Genomic DNA, 22,932 nt, shown 5'->3' with positions numbered 1-22,932 from the left:
CCTGTTATAATGTCTTTAATAATAGCTTCTCACATTTTCCCTCTGGCAGATGTTAAGCTTACTGGCCTGCTTTCTGTCTCCCTTTTTGAATGAAGGACTTACACTCACTATTTTCCAATCTAACAGAACCTTCCTGAATCTAGGAAATTTTGGAAAATTTCAACCTGCGCATCAACTATCTCACTAGCCACTTCGTTTAGGACCCTAGGATGAAGTCCATCAGGAACTGGCTTCTTGTCAGCCTGCAGCTCCAACAAATTTGCTCAGTACCACTTCTACGGTGACTGTAATTTTCTTGAGTTCCTCCCTCCTTTCCATTTCCTGATTTACAGCTATTTCTGGGATGTTATTTGTATCCCCTATAGTGAAGACTGATGCAAAATACCAGTTCAATTCATCTGCCATCTCCTTATTTTCCATTATTAATCCCCCAGACTCACTTTCTATAACACCAATGCTCACTTTGTTAACTCTTTTCTGCTTTAAACATCTAGAGAAACTCTGTTTTTCTACTTCCAGCTAGCTTTCTCTCATACTCTACTTTTTCCCTCCTTATTAATCTTTTAGTCTGTCTTTGCTTTTTTTTATACTCTGTCTAATCTTCTGATCTGCCAGCCATCGTTGTGCAATTATATGCTTTTTCTGTAAGTTTGATACGATGTTTAACTTTTATAGTTAACCACAGATTGTGCATCGTCCCCTTGGAATTTTTCTTTCTTATTGGAATGCATCTATTCTGTATATTCTGAAATATCTCCATTAATGTTTGTCACTGCATCTCTACTGACCTATCCCAGAACCTAATTTGTCAGGTCACTTTAGCTAGCTCTGTTTTCATGCCCTCATAATTGTCCTTCTTTAAGTTTAAAATATTAGTCTTTGACCCACACTTCTCTCCCTCAAACTGAATGTAAAATTCAATCATATTGTGATTGCTGCAACCTCGGGGCGCCATCACTATGAGGTCATTAATTAATCTTATCTAATTGCACAATACCGGGTCTAGTATAGCCTGCCCTTTGATTGGATCCAGAACGTGCTGTTCTAAGAAACTATCCTGAAAACATTCTATGAACTTCCCATCTAGGCTACTTTTGCCCATCTGATTTTTCCAGTCTATATGTAGATTAATATCCCCCATATTTATCATCGTACCTTTCTGACATGTTCCCATTATTTCTTCCTTTCTACTCCATCCTACCAGGTGGTTACTGTTAGGTGTCCCGTACACCACTCCCACATGTGACTTCTTCCCTTTATCATTGCTCATCTCTACCAAAACTGCTTCTACATTCTGGTTCCCTGAAATTGGCCATCACTCTCTATTGTGTTAATGCCATCATTAATTAACAGTGCCACCCCTCCACCTTTTCCAAGCTTCCTGTCCTCCCTAAATGTCATGCACCCTGCAATATTCTGTTCGACTCCAAAGTCCCAGGAAGGTATTGAAAATGTAAGATTTTGTTAATGGCTATATTTAATTGTGTATTTAATTTCAAGATAGAATGGAGTTGGGAGTCTGAAAGATAACAAATTGGCATGTCTATCTGGATCCAAGGCCCATGTGATTCACATTGCCATAGAGATGGGGTCTGATAGGGGAAGGATCCACAGGAAGCCATTGTAGGATCAGATTGGAAAGTTCTCCTAAAAGGCATACCTGAATTTCACAGACAGATCAGTCTGCCAGGGTCCAAGAAAGAGAGAGCTGATAGAGATGGCATGTCTCTGTTTCACCACATGGGAATGTGGATGGGACCTTGTGCTCAGATTGAAAAACCAAATTAATGAGGATTTAAAACAAGACTGGAAGATTCGCCTTGCTTGAGTTAGAGGGAGAACCCAGGAGAACCTTCACTGTGAAAGACAGTTCTGGGGTTAAAGGTTGCCAGACTGGGAAAGGAAAAGAATGGAAGTAAACACTCGGGAGCAAATAATCACTTTGGACAGGTTCAAGGAGAACTAAGTGTCTACTTAAGCAACAGAGTAAAGTATAACCGTGGAGTGGGATTTTTAATTGTGTTAAAAGTAAAATAGCAAAGTTATGTTTGCTTGTTTAAAGTGTATGTTGCCGACAAATATTGTGTTTATTCGTTGTTGCTTCTAGTATGTTTGCTGCAGTAAAAGTCATAAAACTTGAAGTCTTGTCATGTGATCCTTTAATTAGTTCACTGAATTTGAATTTCTTTTTGGAAATTGCTCGTGACAGTGACAGCCAGGCAATGGAGCTGAGGGCTGAATTTAGCTGAGAATAACGGGCCTGCACCCCAGTTGGGTAACTGCCATGGGCGTCGCACTGATAGAGAGACGGGAAGGTGCTGGAGGACTGACTGGGAAATGGGCCTCCAACCAATCGGGCGTGGGAAGCAATTACATGGGTTGATGGTGACTTGACCCCCAGGATTCAGTGCCCCTGTGTCCAAAGCAGGCAGTCACAGGAACAAGGTATAGAGGAGCCGAAAACAAACCATTTGAGTCCCGACTATTGTGCACATCCTTTGACTTTGGTTCTTTTTGATCCTCGAGTAATTTTCTGTTTGTTTTGTTCCCCATGTTCCATTTCATGAATAAACTTTATCAGTAAAAATATTTGATTTTTCCAGACTTTTCCTCATAAAATTTATGCATTTTAGGGAAGAGGGGTGAGAGGGGTTGGTAGGCTCTTTAACAGAAAGTGAGTCCCTCTAAGGTAATTGACAAAGGAGCCAGAGGGGGAGATGAGGTTTTTTTCTGTTAACACACAATGTTAGAAAATGAGTTCAGAGTCCATCGTGATTCACTAATTTATCTAAGTTCTTTGAGGAAGTAACAAAGAATGTGGATAAAAGGAAACCTGTAGATGTGGTTTACTTAGATTTCCAGAGGTCATTTCACAAGGTGTCACAGCAAAGGTTACTACACAAAATAAGAACTGGTGGTGGAGGGGGTAACATATTAGCACAGATAGAGGATTGGTTAGCTAACAGGAAACAGAGAGTAGGCATAAATAGGTCATTTTCGGGTTGGTAAGATGTGACAAGTGGAGTGCCACAGGAGATCAGTTCTGGGCCCTCAACCTTTAATAATCTATATCAATGACTTGGATGATGGGACTGAATGTATGGTGGTTAAATTTGCTGATTACACAAATATGTAGGAAAATAAACTGTGAAGAGGACTTCAGGAGTTTGCAAAGTGATATCGATATGTTAAGTGACTGAGCAGAAATTTGGTTGATTGGGTATAATGTGGGAAAATGTGAACTTGTCCACTTTGGCAGGAAGAATTAAAAAAAACAGCATATTATTAAAATGGAGAGAGATTGCAGAACTCTTGAGGTACAGAGGGATCTGGGTGTCCTGGTACATGAGCCACAAAAAGTTAATCTGCAGGTACAACAAGTGATTGGAAGGCAAATGACATGTTTGTGTTTATTGCAAGGGGAATGGAAAATGAAAGTAGGGATGTTTTCCTGCAGCTGTACAGGGCCTTGGCGAGACCACATCTGGAATACTGTGTACAATTTTGGTCTCCTTATTCAAGAAATGACATAATTGCATTCGCAGCAGTTCAGAGAAGGTTCACTCGCCTGATTTCTGGAATGAGGGGCTTATCCTCTGAGGAAAGGTTGGACAGGTTAGGCCTTTCTTCGTAGAACATAGGAGCAGGAGAAGGTCATTCGGCCCTGCGAGCCTGCTCCACAGTTCAATATGATCATGCCTGTTCCTTGATCCCAACGCTGTACTCCCGTGCTTTCCCCATACCCCTTAACACCCTTAAAGTCCAGCAATCTATGTATTTCCTTCTTTAATATAGTCAGTGACTTGACCTCCACAGCCTCTGTGGTAGAGAATTCCATAGGTTCTCCCACCCTCTGAGTGAAGAAGTTTCTTCTCATCTCTGTCCTTAATGGTCTACCCCACTGGAGTTCAGAAGAATAAGAGGTGATCTCATTGCAACATATAAGAACCTGAGGGGACTTGACAGGGTGGACGCTGAAAGGATGTTTCCCCTTGTGGGACAGACTAGACATAGGGGATACAGTTTAAAAACAAGGGGATCTCGCATTTAGGACAGAGATGAGAATTTTTTTCTCTAAGGGGGTGGAACTCCCTTCACCAGAGAGTGGTGGAGGCCGGGTCACTGAATAGTTTTAAGGCTGAGTTTGATAGATTCTTGATTGACGAGGGAGTGAAAGGGTGTAGGGTGTAGGAAGGAAAGTGGATTGAGGCCACAATCAGGTCAGACATGATCTTATTGAATGGAGGGGCAGGCTTGAGGGGCTGAATGGCTCCTAATTTGTATGTATTCACCGTTTATCCCCTTTCCCAAACTCTGAAATGATTCACAGTGATAACCCTTATTGGTGACAGATTTTATTCAGTATAAATAAGACCTGACACATGCTCATGTCTGAGCAGTAGTATCAAAGTGCAGCAGCATTATCATTACACTCTGGGTAGAAGCACCAGCTCCACGTAAATGCTCCCTGGTCTGCCCCAGATGCCATGGCACCAGTCAATGCAATATGTAAAACCTCTACAAATCTCTGTGCTCGGGGAATCCCTTGTGATACTTTTTTACATCACAAGGTCCATGGAGACTGATTTAACCCAATCATTGCCGAGCTAACATTTGAACAGACCAATTACAAAACCTGTCATTGAACCATCTGTACCTGCCCAAGCCACGTCAAACTCTCAAACAATTGGCTTCCCACGCTCCGTCCCCGGTACAGGGAGTCAGCATTCCCATGCCAAGCAGTGAAAACATGGTGGCCTTGACACCCAGGTGTCGTCTAGGATTCAAGGCACTCTTGTTTTCTCTGTCCTCTGGGAGCTGTTCATCTCCCTGTTCCCACATAGCAAGTCGTCTGTTCTCAGCTCTGCCAGATTTCTGCTGAAGTTTGGCCCCTTTTACACCTTTCGGATCAATAAAACATTTGGTTAATGAAGACCCAAACCACAATTTCCCATCCTGTCACCGGTCAACCATCCTCACCCAGAGAGTAATCACAACAGGAATAAAAACAGGAGAAGTGTAACAATCAAATTAAAAATAAATGCACAGCCAGTCATAGTTTTTAATTAAATGTTCACTAATTAGCAAGAAAACCTGAAGTAGGGGGTCCCCCAGGATTCTTACAGTCCTCACCTTGAGAGGAAGGAGAACTCTCTCTCTGACCCCTCACTCAATTTCACTCCATTATTTTCCAGTTCTGTTCTGGCCCCACCTGGGGCAACATCTACTTGATCTTTTCTTCTCCTGAAGGAGCGCCATGAGTTCTAGGTTACTAGTACATAAGGACATGTGCTTCAAGCAACAGATCAAGCATGGATGTAAAAGATACTCCAGCTCTCTCCTTACCCCTGTCCAACTTGTGGACAGTTCTCACTCAGGATTATTTCTCCTAAGCCCTTAATTGACCCAGTCCAAATGTTTATCTCTGTTACTTCAATTTTACTCATTTTGTGACCATGACCAGTGTGTTTAATTCTATACTGATTATTTTAAAGTCAGTTTCTCTCTGGAGTATGTGTCAATACCTTGATAATGTCAAAATATTGTCTCATTCTCCTGGTCACATTAACCATTTCATGTCATATTTTTTGTTAAGTAGCTGCACATGTTTGGGATCCAGTCTTCAGTCCACTTCACCATGAATTTACACGTGCTATTGTCTTCACATGTAACAAATCACATCTGCACACTCAAACCAATATCCCAATGTCAGGCCACATATTCTGACCTTTCAGGTGCACTTATCAAAAGATCAAAGTAAGTGTCTGTCTTTGCTTATCTCCCCCTGTTATGGTCCTGATATTTCAGGTGGTGGCCAGACTGTCAAATGTGGTTTTCTTTAAAACAAAATTCATATGTAAGGATGTAAATATCTCCCGGAGAAATCTATCAACTTATTCATCTCATCTACACCTCCCTGACTTTCACTAGAATGTAGGTGGATAACAGATTGATACATTCCACTGATCACCCGGGTGAGTTACTCCAATTCCTTTCCTGTCCAATACAATATATTCATCATATCTTTAAAACAGAAATCAAACATTCCCAATTGATTTCAGACATTAACACATTTTGTTTGCTCTTTATTGTAGACATCAGACTGGGATTGTTCTCCTTGGAGCAAAAGAGGTTGAGGGGAGATTTGATAGAGGTGTACAAGATTATGACAGGTTTAGATAAGGTGGACAAAGAAAAGCTATTCCCATTCGCTGATGGTACAGAGATGAGAGGGACACAGATTTCAGGTTTTGGGCAGGAGATGCAGGGGGGATGTGAGGAGGAATATTTTCACACAGCGAGTGGTAATGACCTGGAACTGGCTGCCAATGAGCTGGGTGGAAGCAGAGACGTTGAACAATTTAAAAAGGCAATTGGATGGGTACTTGTGTGAAATATGGATTTGATGGGCTGAATGGTCTACTTGTATGTCCTAATGACTCCATGATCGAAAGTGAAAAATTTCAGTTGCACCAGTGCGTCCAACTAACTGAAGTCCCTCATTCCTGGTGCCATTCTCGTAAATCTCTGCATCCTCTCTAAGAACTTCACATCTTTCCTAAAGTGTGGGGCCCAGATATTGGGTTCCATTTGAGAGGGATAGAATTGAAAAGCAGAGAGGTTATGCTCAACTTGTTTCGAACCATGGTTAGACTACACTGGGAGCAATGTCAACATCTGTGATCTCCATTTAGAAAAAGGAAATAGAGGCACTGCAGAAGGGGCAACAAAGATTCACAAGAATAATACCAGAACTGAGAGCATTTAACACTCAGGAAAGGCTGGGGCTGCTTTTCTCTAGAAAAGAGGAGACTGAAGGGTGACCTGATGGAAGTCTTTAATATTCTGAAGGGGTTCAATAATCCAACAGGGATTTCATGAGAAACCTCTTTACCCAGCGAGCGGAGAGAATGTGGAACTCGCTACCACAGAGAGTGGTTGAGGTGAATAGCATGAATACATTTAAGGGGAAGTTAGATACATACATGAGGGAGAAAGGAATAGAAGGATATGCTGATGGGGGGAGATGAAGAGGGGTGGGTGAAGGCTCATGCGGAGCACAAATACTGACATAGACCAATTGAGCTGCCTGGCCTGGCCCTGTGCTGTAGACTCAATGAAACAGAGACAAATGTATTTATTTTAGATCTACCTGTAGTGGTAGGAAAAACACTATTTACTATCCAGGATAAAACAATGTCCTTCATCAGCTTTTGTGGATCATTACAACGTAAATGTGCACTCTCAGGCTCAAAGAGCATCAGCCCACTGGAAGCAAAGTCGATTAAATGCCTTGCCACACTCAGGACAGCTGAACGGCCTCTCCCCAGTGTGAACTAGCTTGTGTTTCTGCAGATTGGATGAATTAGTAAATCCCTTCTCATACTCAGAACAGGTGTACGGTCTTTCCCCAGTGTGAACTCGCTGGTGTGTCTGCAAGTGGGATAACAGAGTGAATGCCTTCCCACACTCAGGGCAGGTGAATGGCCGCTCCCCGCTGTGAACTCGCTGGTGTGTCTGCAAGTTGGATGACCAAGTGAATCCCTTCCCACACTCAGAGCAGGTGTACTGTCTTTCTCCAGTGTGAACTCACTGGTGCATCAGCAGGTTGGATGAATCACTGAATCCCTTCCCACACTCAGGGCAGGTGAATGGCCTCTCCCTGGTGTGACTGTGTTGATGAATCTGCAGCTCAGATTCCCACAGTCCCTACATTTCCACGGTTTCTCCATGGTGTGGGTGTACTTATGCCTCTCCAGATTCGATGATCAAAGGCAGCTTCATCCACACACAAAACACACATGCGGTCCATCCCCACTGTGAATGGGGCAATGATTTTTCAGCCTGTCTGGTTAAAGCTCTTTCCACAGTCAGTGCACTGGAACACTCACTTGGGTGCGTCTCTCTCGGTACTTTTCCAGTCACACTGAGGCTTAAAACCTTTTGAAGCAGACAGAACAGACAAACATTTCTCCTGCTCGGTTCAAAGGGCCAATGATATTCAAGACCCAATTAATCAAATGACTCTGTCAGATCTTGAAGTGTAGCTTGATTTGAGATTTCTGTCTGCAAATCTTCCGCTTCTAATATCCTGTGGAAGGAATTTACAAAAATCATCACTGTCAAATATAAATCTCCATCCCATACACTTGCCCTCCATTCTCATTCTGCTGTACCTAATACACACCCTCCCAATTCTCCTGAAGGTGCCGATTCATGCTGATTGACAGATCCATGGTCACTTTTTCCTGTCCTGGACACAGCTAATCTAAATATCTATGTACAGAAATATATATGTATACTTACTGATTAGCAAAAGAGAGAGGATGAGGTGAAACTTTAATTCTGCAGCAAGTGCTTATGGCCTGGAACTCGCTGCCTATGAGGGTGGTGGAAGCAGAGACAATGAATGATTCCAAAATGAAACTGGATGGGGCCCTTGAAGGAAATAAACTGGGATGTGATTCAGCATGGACTCGAGTTGCTGAATATACTCTTTCTCTGTGATAATGACTCTGACTGGAAACATATAACTGTCGGTATGACACTATATTATAAGCCAACAACCAAGAATAAATGAAGTTTATAAAGCCTTAAATAGTATATGGACAAGGCATCACATAACCACTAGACATATCCCTGTCTTATATTCATTTACTTCCCCCTTAAATGTCAGCCATCTCCTGGGGAAATCACCCCTTTAATTGTGAACATTGGGAAAGAGACCATCCTTTTAGCCAGACAAATAAATGTGTCAAGCTGAGGGAGCAAAGGATGTCAATGTCTTTATGAGAGAGAGAGAGACCTGGGCCAACCTTTCCAGAGTCTGCACCCTCCCTGGATTCACTTCCTTTCCCTTCAGTTCCTGCAAGTCAACAATTTGCCCCCAGAATGAGAAAAGAAATGGAAAGGGGGAAACATTGATTTCCTCACAGATGTTGCCCAGAGGAGGAAGTTTTAGTCTGAAACTCATTGTCCAACTTCCGCATTGTGACGTCCACAATGGAACCCTGCCTGAATCAGCCAATAGGAATCACCCTGCTCCGCGGTGACGTCCTCGAGTTCCAGTCTGCAGGCCAGGCTCGCGGACACGGGAGCCCGCCCCTTCCCTTCATGCTGAGAAGCTGACCAATAGGAAGAGTTGGAGGACCGGAAGGACTCTGGTCCTCCAGCCAATCAGAGCGCGGGCTTTGTGTGAATGAAGATTGAGCTTCACACAGACTAAAACTTCCTCCTGTGTCCAACATCTGTGAGTAAAACACTTTCTTTTCTCCCCCTTTCCATTTCTTTTCTCATTCTGGGGGGAAATTGTTGACTTGCAGGAACTGAAGGGAAAGGAAGTGAATCCAGGGAGGGTGCAGACTCTGGAAAGGTTGGCCCAGGTCTCTCTCTCTCTCTCTTAAAGACATTGACATCCTTTGCTCCCTCAGCTTGACACATTTATTTGTCTGGCTAAAAGGATGGTCTCTTTCCTAATGTTCACAATTAAAGGGGTGGTTTCCCCAGGAGTTGGCTGACATTTAAGGGAACAGTAAATTAATATCGAACAGAGATATGTCTCGTGTTGTTATATGGTACATATTAGATAAATTATTTATGGTTCTGTAATAAAGAACATTTATTATTATTTCTAGTCTTCGAATATTAATAGCTGTTTGCTTGTACAGAACTTAAGTTTTGCTGTAGAAAGAGACAAGCTGCAGAAGCTTTTCATCTTTACCTCATCAGGACAGACAAAAGAATACCAAATTTCAAAGGGAATAACAATTTATGCTGCATGAGTAATGGGTGCTGTTTGGTTGGCAAGCAAGCCTTGATTGGTTGAAACATTGGCATGGTGAATGCAACCATGAGCTGTTGACTGCCAACCATTTGTGTATTCAAAAAAGGTCCAAAATGTCCAGACATTTTAGTCCAGTACTATATGTGTATATGATTTTGACATCTCTGTGAACTGGACAGGAAGTGGTGAGCATGGATCTATTGATCAGCTTAAATCCGCACTTTCAGTGGAATTGGGAGAGTGTATATTGGGTAGAGCAGAGTGAGAGTGGAGGGAGAGTGTATGGGACGGAGACTTGCACCTTTTGGGGAATGAGAGAGGAAAGAATGTTCCATAGAAATGAGAATTGTCTCAATTTCTATCCTGTATTGACAGTGATGATTTTTGTAAACTTCTTTTACAGGATATTAGAAGGGAAGGATTTGTAGACAAATATCTCAAACCAAAGGTAAGATCAAGATCTGACAGTCACTTGAATCATCAGGATCTGAATATCTGCCTTTGAAGCTAGAAGAAATGTTGGTCTGCTCTGTCTGCTTCTAAAGATTTTAAACATCAGTGTGACTGGAAAAGCACCGAGACACACACACCCAAGTGAGAGTGTTCCAGTGCACTGACTGTGGAAAGTGCTTTAACCAGTTACACATTGTGAAAATACATTGCACTGTTCAAAGCAGAGTGAGAACGCACATGTGTTCTGTGTGTGGCTGAGGCTTCAACTGAGCATCATGGAGAAACCATGGAAATGTGGTGACTGTGGGAAGGGATTCAAAGCCCCATCGGAGCTGGAGATTCATCGACGCAGTCACACCGGGGAGAGGCCATTCACCTGCTGCGATTGTGGGAAGGGATTCACTCAGTCATCCACCCTGCTGAAACACCAGCGAGTTCATACTGGGGAGAAGCCATTCACTTGCTCTGAGTGTGGGAAGGGATTTACTCAGTCATGCCACCTGCAGACACACCAGCGAGTTCACACTAGGGAGAGGCCTTTCATTTGTTCCATGTGTGGTAAGGGATTCAGTCTTTCATCCCACCTGTTGACACACCAGCGAGTTCACACTGGGGAGAGGCCATTCATCTGCTCTGAGTGTGGGAAGGGATTCACTCAGTCATCCAGCTTGCTGGCACACCAGCGCATTCACACCGGGGAGAGGCCGTTCACCTGCTCTGAGTGTGGGAAGGGATTTACTCTTTCATCCCACTTGCTGACACATCAGCGGGTTCACACTGGGGAGACCCTGTTCACCTGCTCTGAGTGTGGGAAGGGATTCACTCGATCATTCTACCTGTTGACACACCAGCGAGTTCACACCAGGGAGAGGCCATTCACCTGCTCGGAGTGTGGGAAGGGATTCACTCAGTCATCCCACTTGCTGACACACCAGCGAATTCACTCCAGGGAGAGGCCATTCATTTGCTCCATGTGTGGGAAGGGATTCACTCGGTTAACCAACCTGCTGCGACACCAGCGAATTCACACTGGAGGGAGTCCGTTCACCTGATCCATGTGTGGGAAAGGATTCGCTCAGTCATCCAGCCTGCAGACACACCAGCGAATTCACACTGCGGAGAGGCCGTTCACCTGCTCTGAGTGAGGGAACGGATTCACTGATTCATCCAACTTCCTGAGTCTCCATGGAAGTACTTCAGTTAGAGCCCTTTTCTGTTCGGACTATAAATGTTAATTGTATCAACTGTGGTTAAGTGTATACAGGGGGAGGGCATTGATTGGATGGTTACTTGAGCACATATGAAGAGACACTTAGTGACATAGAGTGGAGTGGTGTCAGGAGGTATATACCTGAATTGTTTCACTCCGTGAATAAATCTATGCCAAGTAAAGATTAACTCCAGTTTCTTCCTTCGCTGTCAGGCTGTCAGGATTATAACATGGTGCCTAGAGGAATACAGGGGAAGATCAAACAGAAAAAGAAAGTGTACAATAGGCACAAAGAACTAAGCACTGCAGATAGCCTAAACAAATATAGGAAGTGCAGGGACGAAGTAAAAAAAGAAATAAGGAAATCAAAGAGAGGGCATGGAAAAAGATTCGCAAGTATAGTTAAAGATAACCCAAAGATGTTTTACCAATACATTAATGCTAAAAGGTTAGTTAAGGAAAAAGTGGGGCCTATCAGAGATGAAGATGGAAACTTCTGTGTAGATGCAGAGGCTGTGGGAAGGGTTCTGAATGAATATTTTGTCTGTGTGTTTACAAAGGGAGGATGTAGATCTAGTAGTTCAGGTGGAACACTGCGAGATATTGGACGGGATAGTCATAAAGAGAGAGGAAGTACTCGAAGGATTGAAATCCTTGAAAGTTGGTAAATCACCAGGGCCAGATGGATTGTTTTCGAGGCTGCTGAAGGAAGTCAGGGAGGAGATAGCAGATGCTCTGAGGATGATTTTTCAATCTTCACTCGATGCAGGGGAGGTACCGGAGGACTGGAGAAATGCAAATGTAGTTCCATTGTTTAAAAAGGGATCAAAGGAAAAACCAAACAATTATAGGCCAGTTAGTCTTACATCGGTGGTGAGCAAATTAGTAGAATCAATCCTGAGGGATAGGATTAACTGTCATGTGGAAAGGCATGGACTAGTCAGGGATGGCCAGCATGGATTTGTTAAAGGAAGGTCTTGCCTCATAAATTTGATTGAATTCTTTGAGGAAGTGACAAGAAGGGTTGATGAAAGTAGTGCAGTGGATGTTGTGTACATGGATTTTAGAAAGGCATTTGACAAGGTCCCCCATGGCAGATTGGTCAGGAAAGTAAAAGCCCATGGGATTCGGGGTAATGTGGCAAACCGGATAAAAGGTTGGCTTTGTAACAGGAAACAAAGGGTAATGGTCGATGGATGCCCTTGCGAATGGAAAGTTGTCTCAAGTGGTGTTCCACAGGGCTTGGTGTTGGGACCCTTGCTGTTTGTGTTATATATTAATGATTTGGACGTGAACGTAAGGGGCACGATTGGGAAATCTGCAGATGACACAAAGATTGGCCGAGTAGTGGATAGTGTAGAGGATAGCCATAATCTCCAAAACGATATAGATGGGTTGGTGGAGTGGGCGATAATGTGGCAGATGGATTTTAACATAGATAAGTGTGAGGTCATACGTTTAGGGTGGTCAAACAGTTACAGGGATTACAAAATAAATGGGAATATACTAAGAGGGGTAGATGAAGTGAGAGATCTTGGCATACAAGTACACAGGTCCCTGAAGGCAGCAGTTCAAGTAGACAAGGTTGTAAAGAAGGCATATGGAATGCTCTCCTTCATTGGCATAGGTGTAGAATATAAAAGTAAGGGTGTAATGTTGGAATTGTATAAAACACTGGTGAGGCCACAGCTGGAGTATTGTGTGCAGTTCTGGTCACCTCATTACAGGAAGGACGTAATAGCTCTGGAGAGAGTGCAGAGGAGGGTTACAAGAATGTTGCCAGGGTTAGAAAAGTGTAGCTACGAGGAGAGATTGGATAGGTTGGGGTTATTTTCCTTGGAACAAAGAAGGCTGAGAGGTGACTTGATTGAGGTGTACAAAATTATGAGGGGAATAGATAGAGTGGACAGGATAAAATTGTTTCCCTTGGTGGAGAATTGTAGAACCAGAGGACATAGATTCAAGATAAGTGGCAGAAGGTGTAGGGGGGACATGAGGAAGAACTTTTTTACGCAGAGGGTAGTGGGTGTCTGGAATTCGCTGCCCAAGTTGGTGGTAGAGACAGAAACTTTAAACTCTTTTAAAAAGTACCTGGATCTGCACCTTAAGTGCTGTAAGCTGCAGGGCTATGGGCCGGGTGCAGGGAGGTGGGATTGGAAAGGGCACCTGGGTGTCCTCGGGCTGGCATGGACAAGATGGGCCGAATGGCCTCCTTCTGTGCTGTAACTTTTCGATGGTAACAGAGAATGCTTGCTTGCCGAATGGTGAAGGTTGGAATCTTGGTTCTGAAGGTCTCCCTTGCAGGCCAAGTTCTGAAGACTCCTGAGGCCGCGTCCCAAGAAAATTACTGTCAGAGAAGGAGCCAGACTCCCGCAAGATTTACTGTCAGAGAAGGAGCCAGAGAGGGTTACGCTTCTACGGACTGATCACCCACATGAAGTTGTAAAAGTCAATGTCCTAAAGTTGTGAAGTGAACATTTTTCTTTTAATAAACTTCTTTTTAAATTTACTACCCAGAGAATTCTGCCTTTGCCTAAATAGGTTAAAGTCTTGTCCGAACCAAAGTGAATTGATGAAATGCCAAGGGCAATTAGGGATGGGCAATAAATGCTGGGCTGGCCAGCGACACCCACATCCCATAAATGAATGAAAAAGAGTTGAGGGTGGCTGAAATCAATTAAGTAACAGTGAACAAGATTAGGTAACATAGTTCTTGAATTGAAAAACTTGCATCTCGCCTTTCACAACCACAGGACGCCCCAAAGTGCTTTACAGCCAATGAAGTACTTTCGAAGTGCAGACACTGTTGTAATGTAGGAAACGCGGCAGCCAATTTACACACAGCAACATCCCACAAACAGCAATGTGATAATGACCAGATGATCTGTTTTTAAGTGATGTTGATTGATAAACATTGGTCACGACACCGGGAATAACTCCCCTGCCCTTCTTCAAAATAGTGGCCATGGGAAATTCTAAGTCCAGCTGAAGCTGCAGCAGGGGCCCTTGGGTTAGCACCTCATCCAAAAGACAGCGGCTCTGACAGTGCAGCACTCCCTCAGTGCTGGCACTTGGAATGTTGGATTTGATTTTTGTCCTCAGGTCCCTGGACTGGGACTTGGACCAACAACCTTCTGAGCTACGGCTGACATTATAGACAATACAGAGTTAGAAAGGGAAAGTTACCCTTTAGAAGCCCCCACCCTTTCCCCCCAAGTGCATTCATCTAAAGAGTAAAAGCCCGTATAAAATACAAGCATTTAACTGACAAATGTTGAAGTGTTGGTTCAGCCCACCAGTTTCAACTTCCCATATGAGCTTCCAGCATCTTCCTGTCTCCCCATTGCTCGTGTCAATGACAGCCAGGCGACAGAGCTGAGGGCTGAATTTAGCTGAGAATAACGGGACCTGCGCCCCAGTTGGGAAACTGCCATGGGCGTCACACTGATAGAGAGACAGGAAGGTGCTGGAGGACTGACTGGGAAATGGGCCTCCAACCAATCGGGACACGGGAGGGGGTGACCGGTGCTGATGGTGACCCAACCCCCGGGGTTTAGTGCCCCTGTGTCCAAAGCGGGGAGTCACGGGAACAGGGTACAGAGGAGCCGAAGAGAAACCATTTGGGTCCAGAACATTGTGCACATCCTTTTACTCTGGTTGTCTTTGATCCTCAAGTAATTTTCTGTTTGGTTTTTAATCATGTTCTGTTTCATCAATAAACTTTTATCAGTAAAATTATTTGATTTTTCTGGACTTTTCATGATTAGATTTCTGCACTTTAGGGAAAGTGGGTGAGAGGGGTTGGCAGGCTCTTTAACAGAAAGTGAGTCCCTCTAAGGTAATTGGAAGAGGAGCCAGAGGGGGAGATGAGATTTTATTTTTGACACAGCGATGTTAGAAAATGGGGGTCAGGGAGTCAATTAACCCTTTATCCCCTTTTCCAAACTCTGAAATGATTCACAGTGATAACCCTTATTGGTGACAGTGGTTAGATTTTATTCAGTATAAATAAGATCTGACACTTGCTCATGTCTGAGCAGTAGTATCAAAGTGCAGCAGCATTACCATTACACTCTGGGTAGAAGCACCATCTCCACGTCAATGCTCCCTGCTCTGCCCCAGATGCCATGGCACCAGTCAATGCAATATGTAAAACCTCTACAAATCTCTGTGCTCGGGGAATCCCTTCTGATACTTTTTTACATCACAAAGTCTATGGAGACTGATTTAACCCAATCATTGCTGAGCTAACATTTGAACGGACCAATTACAAAACCTGTCATTGAATCATCTGTACCTGCCCAAGCCATGTCAAAACTCTCAAACAATTGGCTTCCCACGCTCCGTCCCCGGTACAGGGAGTCGGCATTCCCATGCCAAGCAGTGAAAACATGGTGGCCTTGACACCCAGGTGTCATCTAGGATTCAAGGCACTCTTGATTTCTCTGTCCTCTGGGAGCTGTTCATCTCCCTGTTCCCACATAGCAAGTCGTCTGTTCTCAGCTCTGCCAGATTTCTGCTGAAGTTTGGCCCCTTTTACACCTTTCGGATCAATAAAACATTTGGTCAACGAAGACCCAAAGCACAATTCCCCATCCTGTCACCTGTCAACCATTCTCACCCCGAGAGTAATCACAACAGGAATAAAAACAGAAGTGTAACAATCAAATTAAAAATCAATGCACAGCCAGTCATAGTTTTTAATTCAGTGTTCACTAATTAGCAAGAAAACCCGAAGTAGGGGGACCCCAGGATTCTTACAGTCCACACCTTAAGGGGCAGGAGATCTCTCTCTCCGACCCCTCACTCAATTTCACTCCGTTATTTTCCAGTTCTGTTTTGGCCCCGCCTGGGGTAACATCTACTCGATCTTATCTTCTCCTGAAGGAGCGCCATGAGTTCTAGGTTACTCGTACATAAGGACGTATGCTTCAAGCTACAGATCAAGCATGGATGTAAAAGATTCTCCAACTCTCTCCTTACCCCTGTCCGACTTGTGGAAAGTTCTCACTCAGGATTATTTCTCCCAAGCCCTCAGTTGTTCCAATCCATAATTTTTTATCCCTTTCACTTTAGTTTTACTCACTTTTCAACCATGACTGGTGTCTTTAATTCTATCCTGACTGTTTTAAAGTCAGTTTCTCTCTGGAGCGTGTGTCAGTGCCTTGATCACATCAAAATGTTGTCTCATTCCTCTGGCCACATTAACCATTTCATGTCATACTGTTTGTCAAGTCACTGTGTATGTTTGGGACTCCTCCATGTATTTCACCATGAATTTCCTCCTATTAGTTGCTTAACATCTAACAAATCACATCTGCATGTACACTGGTATCCCAATAGCATGCCAGACATTTTTTGACTTTCATGTTATCTTATCTGAAGTTCATGGGGGCGGTGGAGGTTGGGGTGTGTGGTGGGACGGTGGGTCTGCCTCAAGAGCTTTGCTGATCTCACTCTGTGCAGTCCCGATATTTCAGGTAGTGGCCAGGATTCCAACTGTGGTTTTCTTTTAAAAAAGGGTTCAGAGGCAAATGATATAAACATTTCCGAGAGAAAGCTATCGACTTATTCATCTTGTCTACACTTCCCTGAATTTCACTAGAATCTACATGGATACCAGATTGATCTATTCCATTCAACTACACCCAAGGTGAATTATTCCAATTCCTTCACTGCCCAGTGGAATTGTAAACATTCCCATTTTATTCCAGACATGAACATATCTTGTTTCTTTGTTCCGGCTGGGACTGTTCTCCTTGGAGCAAAGGAGGTGGAGGGGAGATTTGATAGAGGTGGACAAGATTATGACAGGTTTACATCAGCTGGGCAAAGAAAAGCTGTTCACGCCGAGGACGAGGGGACACAGGTTGAAGGTTTTAAGTGAGAGATGTGGGGGGGGGATGTGAGGAAGAAGCTTTTTTTACACAGTGAGTGAGAATAATCTGGAACTCGCTGCCTATGAGGTGGTGCAATCAGAGATGATGAACGATTTCAAAAGAAAATTGGATGGGCACTTGAAGGCAATAAACTTGCAGGGATACGGGGATATAGAGGGGGAATGAGACTGACTGGATTGTTCTACAGAGAGTCAGCATGGACTCGAGTTACCAAATGGACCTTTTTGAAGGTAACTTTGTAACATTTAACCCATGTTGGTGCAGCTGTTCAACAAAACTAACAACTTCTTAAACAAATATTTGTGACTCTTGACCAATGGGAAAAGTGTTCCTCATTTCCCCACAACAAATTGAGCCAATCAGCTTGGAGTCCCTTCGACCTGTGAACTATAACTTGTATCTAAACAGGGTGTCCTGGAACACCTGGTGCTCTGACCCCTTCCTGACCTTAACACCAGTTTTTTTTTCCTTAAAGCTACATTACAGTATCTGGAACTGAAAGAGCCAGGCAATTGAAGACTGTTCATCTTTAAGCTTACATACAGTACAATTTGGTAATATAAGCCTTATTAATTACACAAATGTGTCATCGAGGTGAAGTCTAACAGATTACACTGATAAAGAGGCTGACTCCAGGTATTTTGCAGGGAATCCCCACTCTTTTTCGTGACTTCAGTGTGTTGACATCACCAAACCAAGACAAGTAAAACTTTCACACTCCTTAACCTTGTGTCGATCCTCAGTACGAGGTGAATCTTGGTAACATGTTCACCAATCTAATCCACATGCTGACGAGGTGCAGCCACTGTCTAACACAGCACAGTTGAATGAGTCTGTGACTAACATACTCATCACTGGACCAAAGCTCCTTGTGACTAGTACAATTCCTTCAGAGTGATCATCATCATCATCTTCAGCCTCAGAATTCTCTGTATCATGTGTCACTTCGAAGACCCTGATTTTCCACTTTGGGCAGTTCATCACATAATGATATTTTGAGCCAGACCTGAAACACCTGTTAACTATTCCCTGGTCATTCCTGGGGTTCATTCACCTATTAGTGCTGTTCCAATCCTGTATTTTGCTGTGATTTCCAGATATGCTAAGGATACTTTCACCCTCATTCAAAACATGTCAAAGTCCAACTATGCTTCATAGGCATCCAATAGATCATCTTTCTTGCAAATCTCATCAGTGAACCTGAATAAAAGATCCAAACCTTCATCAATATCCAATTGACCAGTATCCAGCTCACTAAATACTTTGCTTCTGATTTTACTTTTGTTGGGAGATGACGATGCCAAGACCAGACCTTGTTTCCTCCTTGGTAGGGACGTAACCCGTGTCCACATATCCACTTCATTCTTCCACTGGTCGTGTGGCTCAGACTCCGAGAACATCGGCGGGTAATCAGACCCTGACAATTCCCACTTGCTTTCAGCCATTTCTCACAAAAGCTATTCAGGTTGTAAGTTTCTGTCTGAAATTTTATTTTCCTTTAGTTTCCAACCTTCACCTTTAGACAAGCATTCTCTGTTACCATGTTATAATCCTGACAGCCTGATGGTGAAGGAGGAAACTGGAGCCAGTCTTTGCTTTGTATAGATTTATTCACTGAGTGAAACATTACAGGTATATATCTCCTGACTCCACTACACTCTATGTCAGTAAGGGTCTCTTTATATGTGCTCAAGTAACTATCCAATCCATGATGTCCACCTGTATATACTTAACCTCAATTGATACAATTAACAGCCACAGTCAGAGCATCTAAAAGTTCTCTAATCAGTGTGACTATCATGGTGTGTCAGCAGCTCGGATGAACAAGTGAATCCCTGCCCACACTCAGAGCCTGTGAACGGCCTCTCCCCGGTGTGAACCCGCTGGTGTCTCAGCAGGGAGGATGAATCACTGAATCCCTTCCCACACTTGGAGCAGGTGAATGGCTTCTCCCCGGTGTGAATTCGCTGGTGTGTCAGCAGATGGGATGACCGAGTGAATCCCTTCCCACACTCAAAGCAGGTGAATGGCCTCTCCCCGGTGTGAACTGTCTGGTGCCTCAGCAGGTGGGATGATCGAGTGAATCCCTTCCCACACACGGAACAGGTGAATGGCCTCTCCCCAGTGTGAACTCGCTGGTGTGTCTGCAGGGTGGATGACAGAATGAATCCCTTCCCACACACGGAACAGGTGAATGGCCTCTCCCCAGTGTGTAGCCGCTGGTGTGCCAGCAGGTCACATGACCGAGTGAATCTCTTCCCACACTCAGAGCAGATGAGCCAGTCCCCGGTGTGAACTCGCTGGTGTGTCAGCAGGTAGGATGACCGAGTGAATCCCTTCCCACATTCAGAGCAAGTGAATGGCCTCTCCCCGCTGTGAACTCGCTGGTGAGTCAGCAATGTGGATGAATCACTAAATCCCTTCCCACACTCAGAACAGGTGAAGGGTCTCTCCCCGGTGTGAACTCGCTGGTGTATCTGCAGGTGGGATAACTGAATGAATCCCTTCCCACACTCAGAACAGGTGAAGGGTCTCTCCCCGGTGTGAACTCGCCGATGCATCTGCAGGGCGGATAAATCAGCGAAACCCTTTCCACACTCAGAGCAGGTGAACGGTCTCCTCCCGCTGTGAACTTGCTGGTGTCTCTGCTGGTGGGATACCTGAGTGAATCCCTTCCCACACTCAGAGCAGGTGAATGGCCTCTCCCCAGTGTGACTGCGCCGATGAGTTTCCAGCTCAGACGGGGCTTTGAATCCCTTCCCACAGTCCCCACATTTCCACGGTTTCTCCATGGTGTGAGTGTCCTTGTGTCTCTCCAGGTTTGACGATCAGTTGAAGCCTCGTCCACACAGACAACACATGTATGGCCTCTCCCCACTGTGAATGGTGATGTTTTTTCAGGCTGTGTAACTGGTTAAAGCTCTTTCCAGAGTCAGTGCACTGGAACACTGTCATTCGAGTGTGACTTGGTGCTTTTCCAGTCACACTGATGTTGGAAACCTTTGCAAGCAGACAGAACAGACAAACATTTCTCCTTCCAGATTCAAAAGCCGATCATATTCAGCTCCCGATGAATGGGGTGACTCTGTCAGATCTTGATGTGAAGTTTAGTTTGAGATTTCTGGCCTCCCCTTCGAATATCCTGTTAAAGGAGTTTACAAAATTCATCACTGTCAGTACAGGTTAGAAATTCAGAACAGACAATTCTCATTTCTATGGAACATTCTTTCCTCTCTCGCTCTACAAAAGCTGTAAATCTCCATCCCACACACTCTCACTCCATTCTCACCCTGCTGTACCTCATATACACCCAATAGTACTGCACTAAAAATATGTGTAATACACAGGACTCTATTACATGATTAGAGAGACACATGATGCTGTGGGGAAGAACTTTATTTCAACAGCCAGTGGTGATGTCCTGGAAGCCACAGCCTATGAGGGTGGTGGTTCCAGAAACGATCAATAATTTCAAAATGAAATTGAATTGACACTTGAAGGAAATGAACGGGGATATAGAAGGGGGAATGGGACTGCCTGAGTCACTCTACAGAGAGTCAGTCTGGAGTCAAGTTATCATAATGACTATCACTGGAAATATATTAAGTATCTGCAGTACTCGCTTCCAAGACTAGAAAGAATAATAAATGAATTTAATTACAGAACTATAAATAATATATCTAAAGTGTCACCCATGACAACATTAGACATACCTTTGTCCTCTATTACTATATTGCCGAGGGGGCAGAAGTCTTACAAAATAAAATAACGGACACTTCAGCTGTGGGGTTGGAGACATGGATGGGGGAGTGGGTGGTGGTGGGATGCTGGTGACCGTGAGAGCAGGTTGGATGGGGGTTTGGGTTTCAATATGAGAGGGGATGGGGAGGAGGTGTCTAGAGACAATAATAGTGGGAGGGGTGGGGTTTAAAATAAACTAAAACTTACAACTTATCTTGTTTAGTCACATCATCATCATCTCTCTGCTGGCCGAATCACTCACTTGCAGTCCCACTTGAATCACTCAAACTCACCCTGGAGATTCCCGGGATCAGTTTCCCACAAGCTGTCCTAGAAATACAGGACAAAAGGCAAAATAAGGAGCAATCTCTTAAAATACAGGACAGTTAAACACCCTGAAATTGTCTCCTTAAATGTCAGCCATCTCCTGGGGAAACCACCCCTTTAATTGCGAACATTAAGAAAGAGACCATCCTTTTAGCCAGACAAATAAATAAATCTAATAAACAAAGCTGAGGGAGCAAAGGATATCAATGTCTTTAGGAGAGAGAGAGACCTGGGCCAACCTTTCCAGAGTCTGCACCCTCCCTGGATTCACTTCCTTTCCCTTCAGTTCCTGCAAGTCAACAATTTGCCCCCAGAATGAGAAAAGAAATGGAAAAGGGGAAACATTGATTTCCTCACAGACGTTGCCCAGAGGAGGAAGTTTTAGTCTGAAGCTCATTGTCCAACTTCCGCATTGTGACGTCCACAATGGAACCCTTCCCGAACCAGCCAATAGGAATCACTCTGCTGCGCGGTGACGTCCTGGGGCTCCATTTTGCAGGCCAGGCGCGCGGACACGGGAGCCCCGCCCCCACCCATTGTTCCCCCTCCCCCTCCACCTTCTCGAGCCAAGGTTGATCGGTTGACGGCTCCGGCCCGAGCGAGAAGCCGCTCGGAGAACTCGGGAGAGAGGAAGCTGCGCATGTGCCGGGGAGAGCCCGCCCCCACCCGTCATACTGAGGGATTGACCAATAGGAAGAGTTGGAGGACCGGAAGGACACCGGTCCTCCAGCCAATCAGAGCGCGGGCTTTGTGTGAATGATGATTGAGCTTCACACAGATTAAAACTTCCTCCTGTGTCCAACAACTGTGAGTAAAACACTTTCTTTTCTCCCCCTTTCCATTTCTTTTCTCATTCTGGGGGGAAATTGTTGACTTGCAGGAACTGAAGGGAAAGGAAGTGAATCCAGGGAGGGTGCAGACTCTGGAAAGGTTGGCCCAGGTCTCTCTCTCTCTCTCTCTTAAAGACATTGACATAAGACCATAATAAGACCATAAGACATAGGTACAGAATTAGGCCATTCGGCCCATCGAGTCTGGTCCGCCATTCAATCATGGCTGATAAGTTTCTCAACCCCATTCTCCCGCCTTCTCCCCGTAACCTTTGATCCCCTGACCAATCAAGAACCTTTCTGTCTCAGTCTTAAATACACTCAATGACCTGGCCTCCACAGCCTTCTGTGGCAATGAATTCCATAGATTCACCACTCTCTGGCTAAAGAAGTTTCTCCTCATCTCTGTTCTAAAAGGTCTTCCCTTTACTCTGAGGCTGTGCCCTCGAGCCCTAGTCTCTCCTACTAATGGAAACATCTTCCCCACGTCCACTCGATCCAGGCCTCTCAATATTCTGTAAGTTTCAATCAGATCCCCCCTCATCCTTCTAAACTCCAACGAGTATAGACCCAGAGTCCTCAAACGTTCCTCATATGTTAAGCCTTTCATTCCTGGGATGGTTCTCGTAAACCTCTTCTGGACCTTCTCCAGGGCCAGAACATCCTTCCTGAAATACGAGGCCCAAA

At 44.4% G+C, this 22,932-nt stretch overlaps 3 protein-coding genes across 4 annotated transcripts in view; 2 read left to right on the top strand and 1 right to left on the bottom strand.

The window, feature by feature from the left end:
• LOC144697423 (uncharacterized) overlaps positions 1 to 22,932 on the top strand; it is a 512,621-nt gene that overhangs the window by 242,135 nt on the left and 247,554 nt on the right. The window lies entirely within an intron of this gene.
• Positions 1 to 22,932, top strand: part of LOC144697922 (uncharacterized) — a 52,494-nt gene that overhangs the window by 3,213 nt on the left and 26,349 nt on the right. The window contains 2 exon segments of the mRNA XM_078569885.1: positions 4,845 to 4,854; positions 10,570 to 11,370. Coding sequence (XP_078426011.1) covers positions 4,845 to 4,854; positions 10,570 to 11,370 — 811 coding nt within the window.
• On the bottom strand, positions 18,410 to 21,561 carry LOC144697043 (uncharacterized). Of its 2 annotated transcripts, none has more exons than XM_078568826.1 (2): positions 21,296 to 21,561; positions 18,410 to 20,489 (listed from the first exon to the last, which is right to left on the bottom strand). In XM_078568826.1, exon 2 carries the CDS (start codon positions 20,137 to 20,139, stop codon positions 19,129 to 19,131), a length of 1,011 nt encoding a protein of 336 aa, XP_078424952.1. In that variant the 5' UTR covers positions 20,140 to 20,489; positions 21,296 to 21,561; the 3' UTR covers positions 18,410 to 19,128. The 2 variants fall into 2 exon arrangements, with proteins under 2 accessions (XP_078424952.1, XP_078424953.1); XM_078568827.1 differs by having other exon boundaries at positions 21,382 to 21,561.

This window comes from Cetorhinus maximus, chromosome 23 (assembly GCF_964194155.1).
Source record: "Cetorhinus maximus chromosome 23, sCetMax3.hap1.1, whole genome shotgun sequence".
Lineage (NCBI taxonomy): Eukaryota > Metazoa > Chordata > Chondrichthyes > Lamniformes > Cetorhinidae > Cetorhinus > Cetorhinus maximus.
The sequence above is the reverse complement of the archived record's forward strand: the minus strand, read 5'-3'. Positions and strand labels throughout refer to the sequence as shown.

Coding starts and splice junctions, on each gene's coding strand:
- LOC144697043 (XM_078568826.1), bottom strand. CDS start 20,139: ATGGAGAAACCGTGGAAATGTGGGGACTGTGGGAAGGGATTCAAAGCC.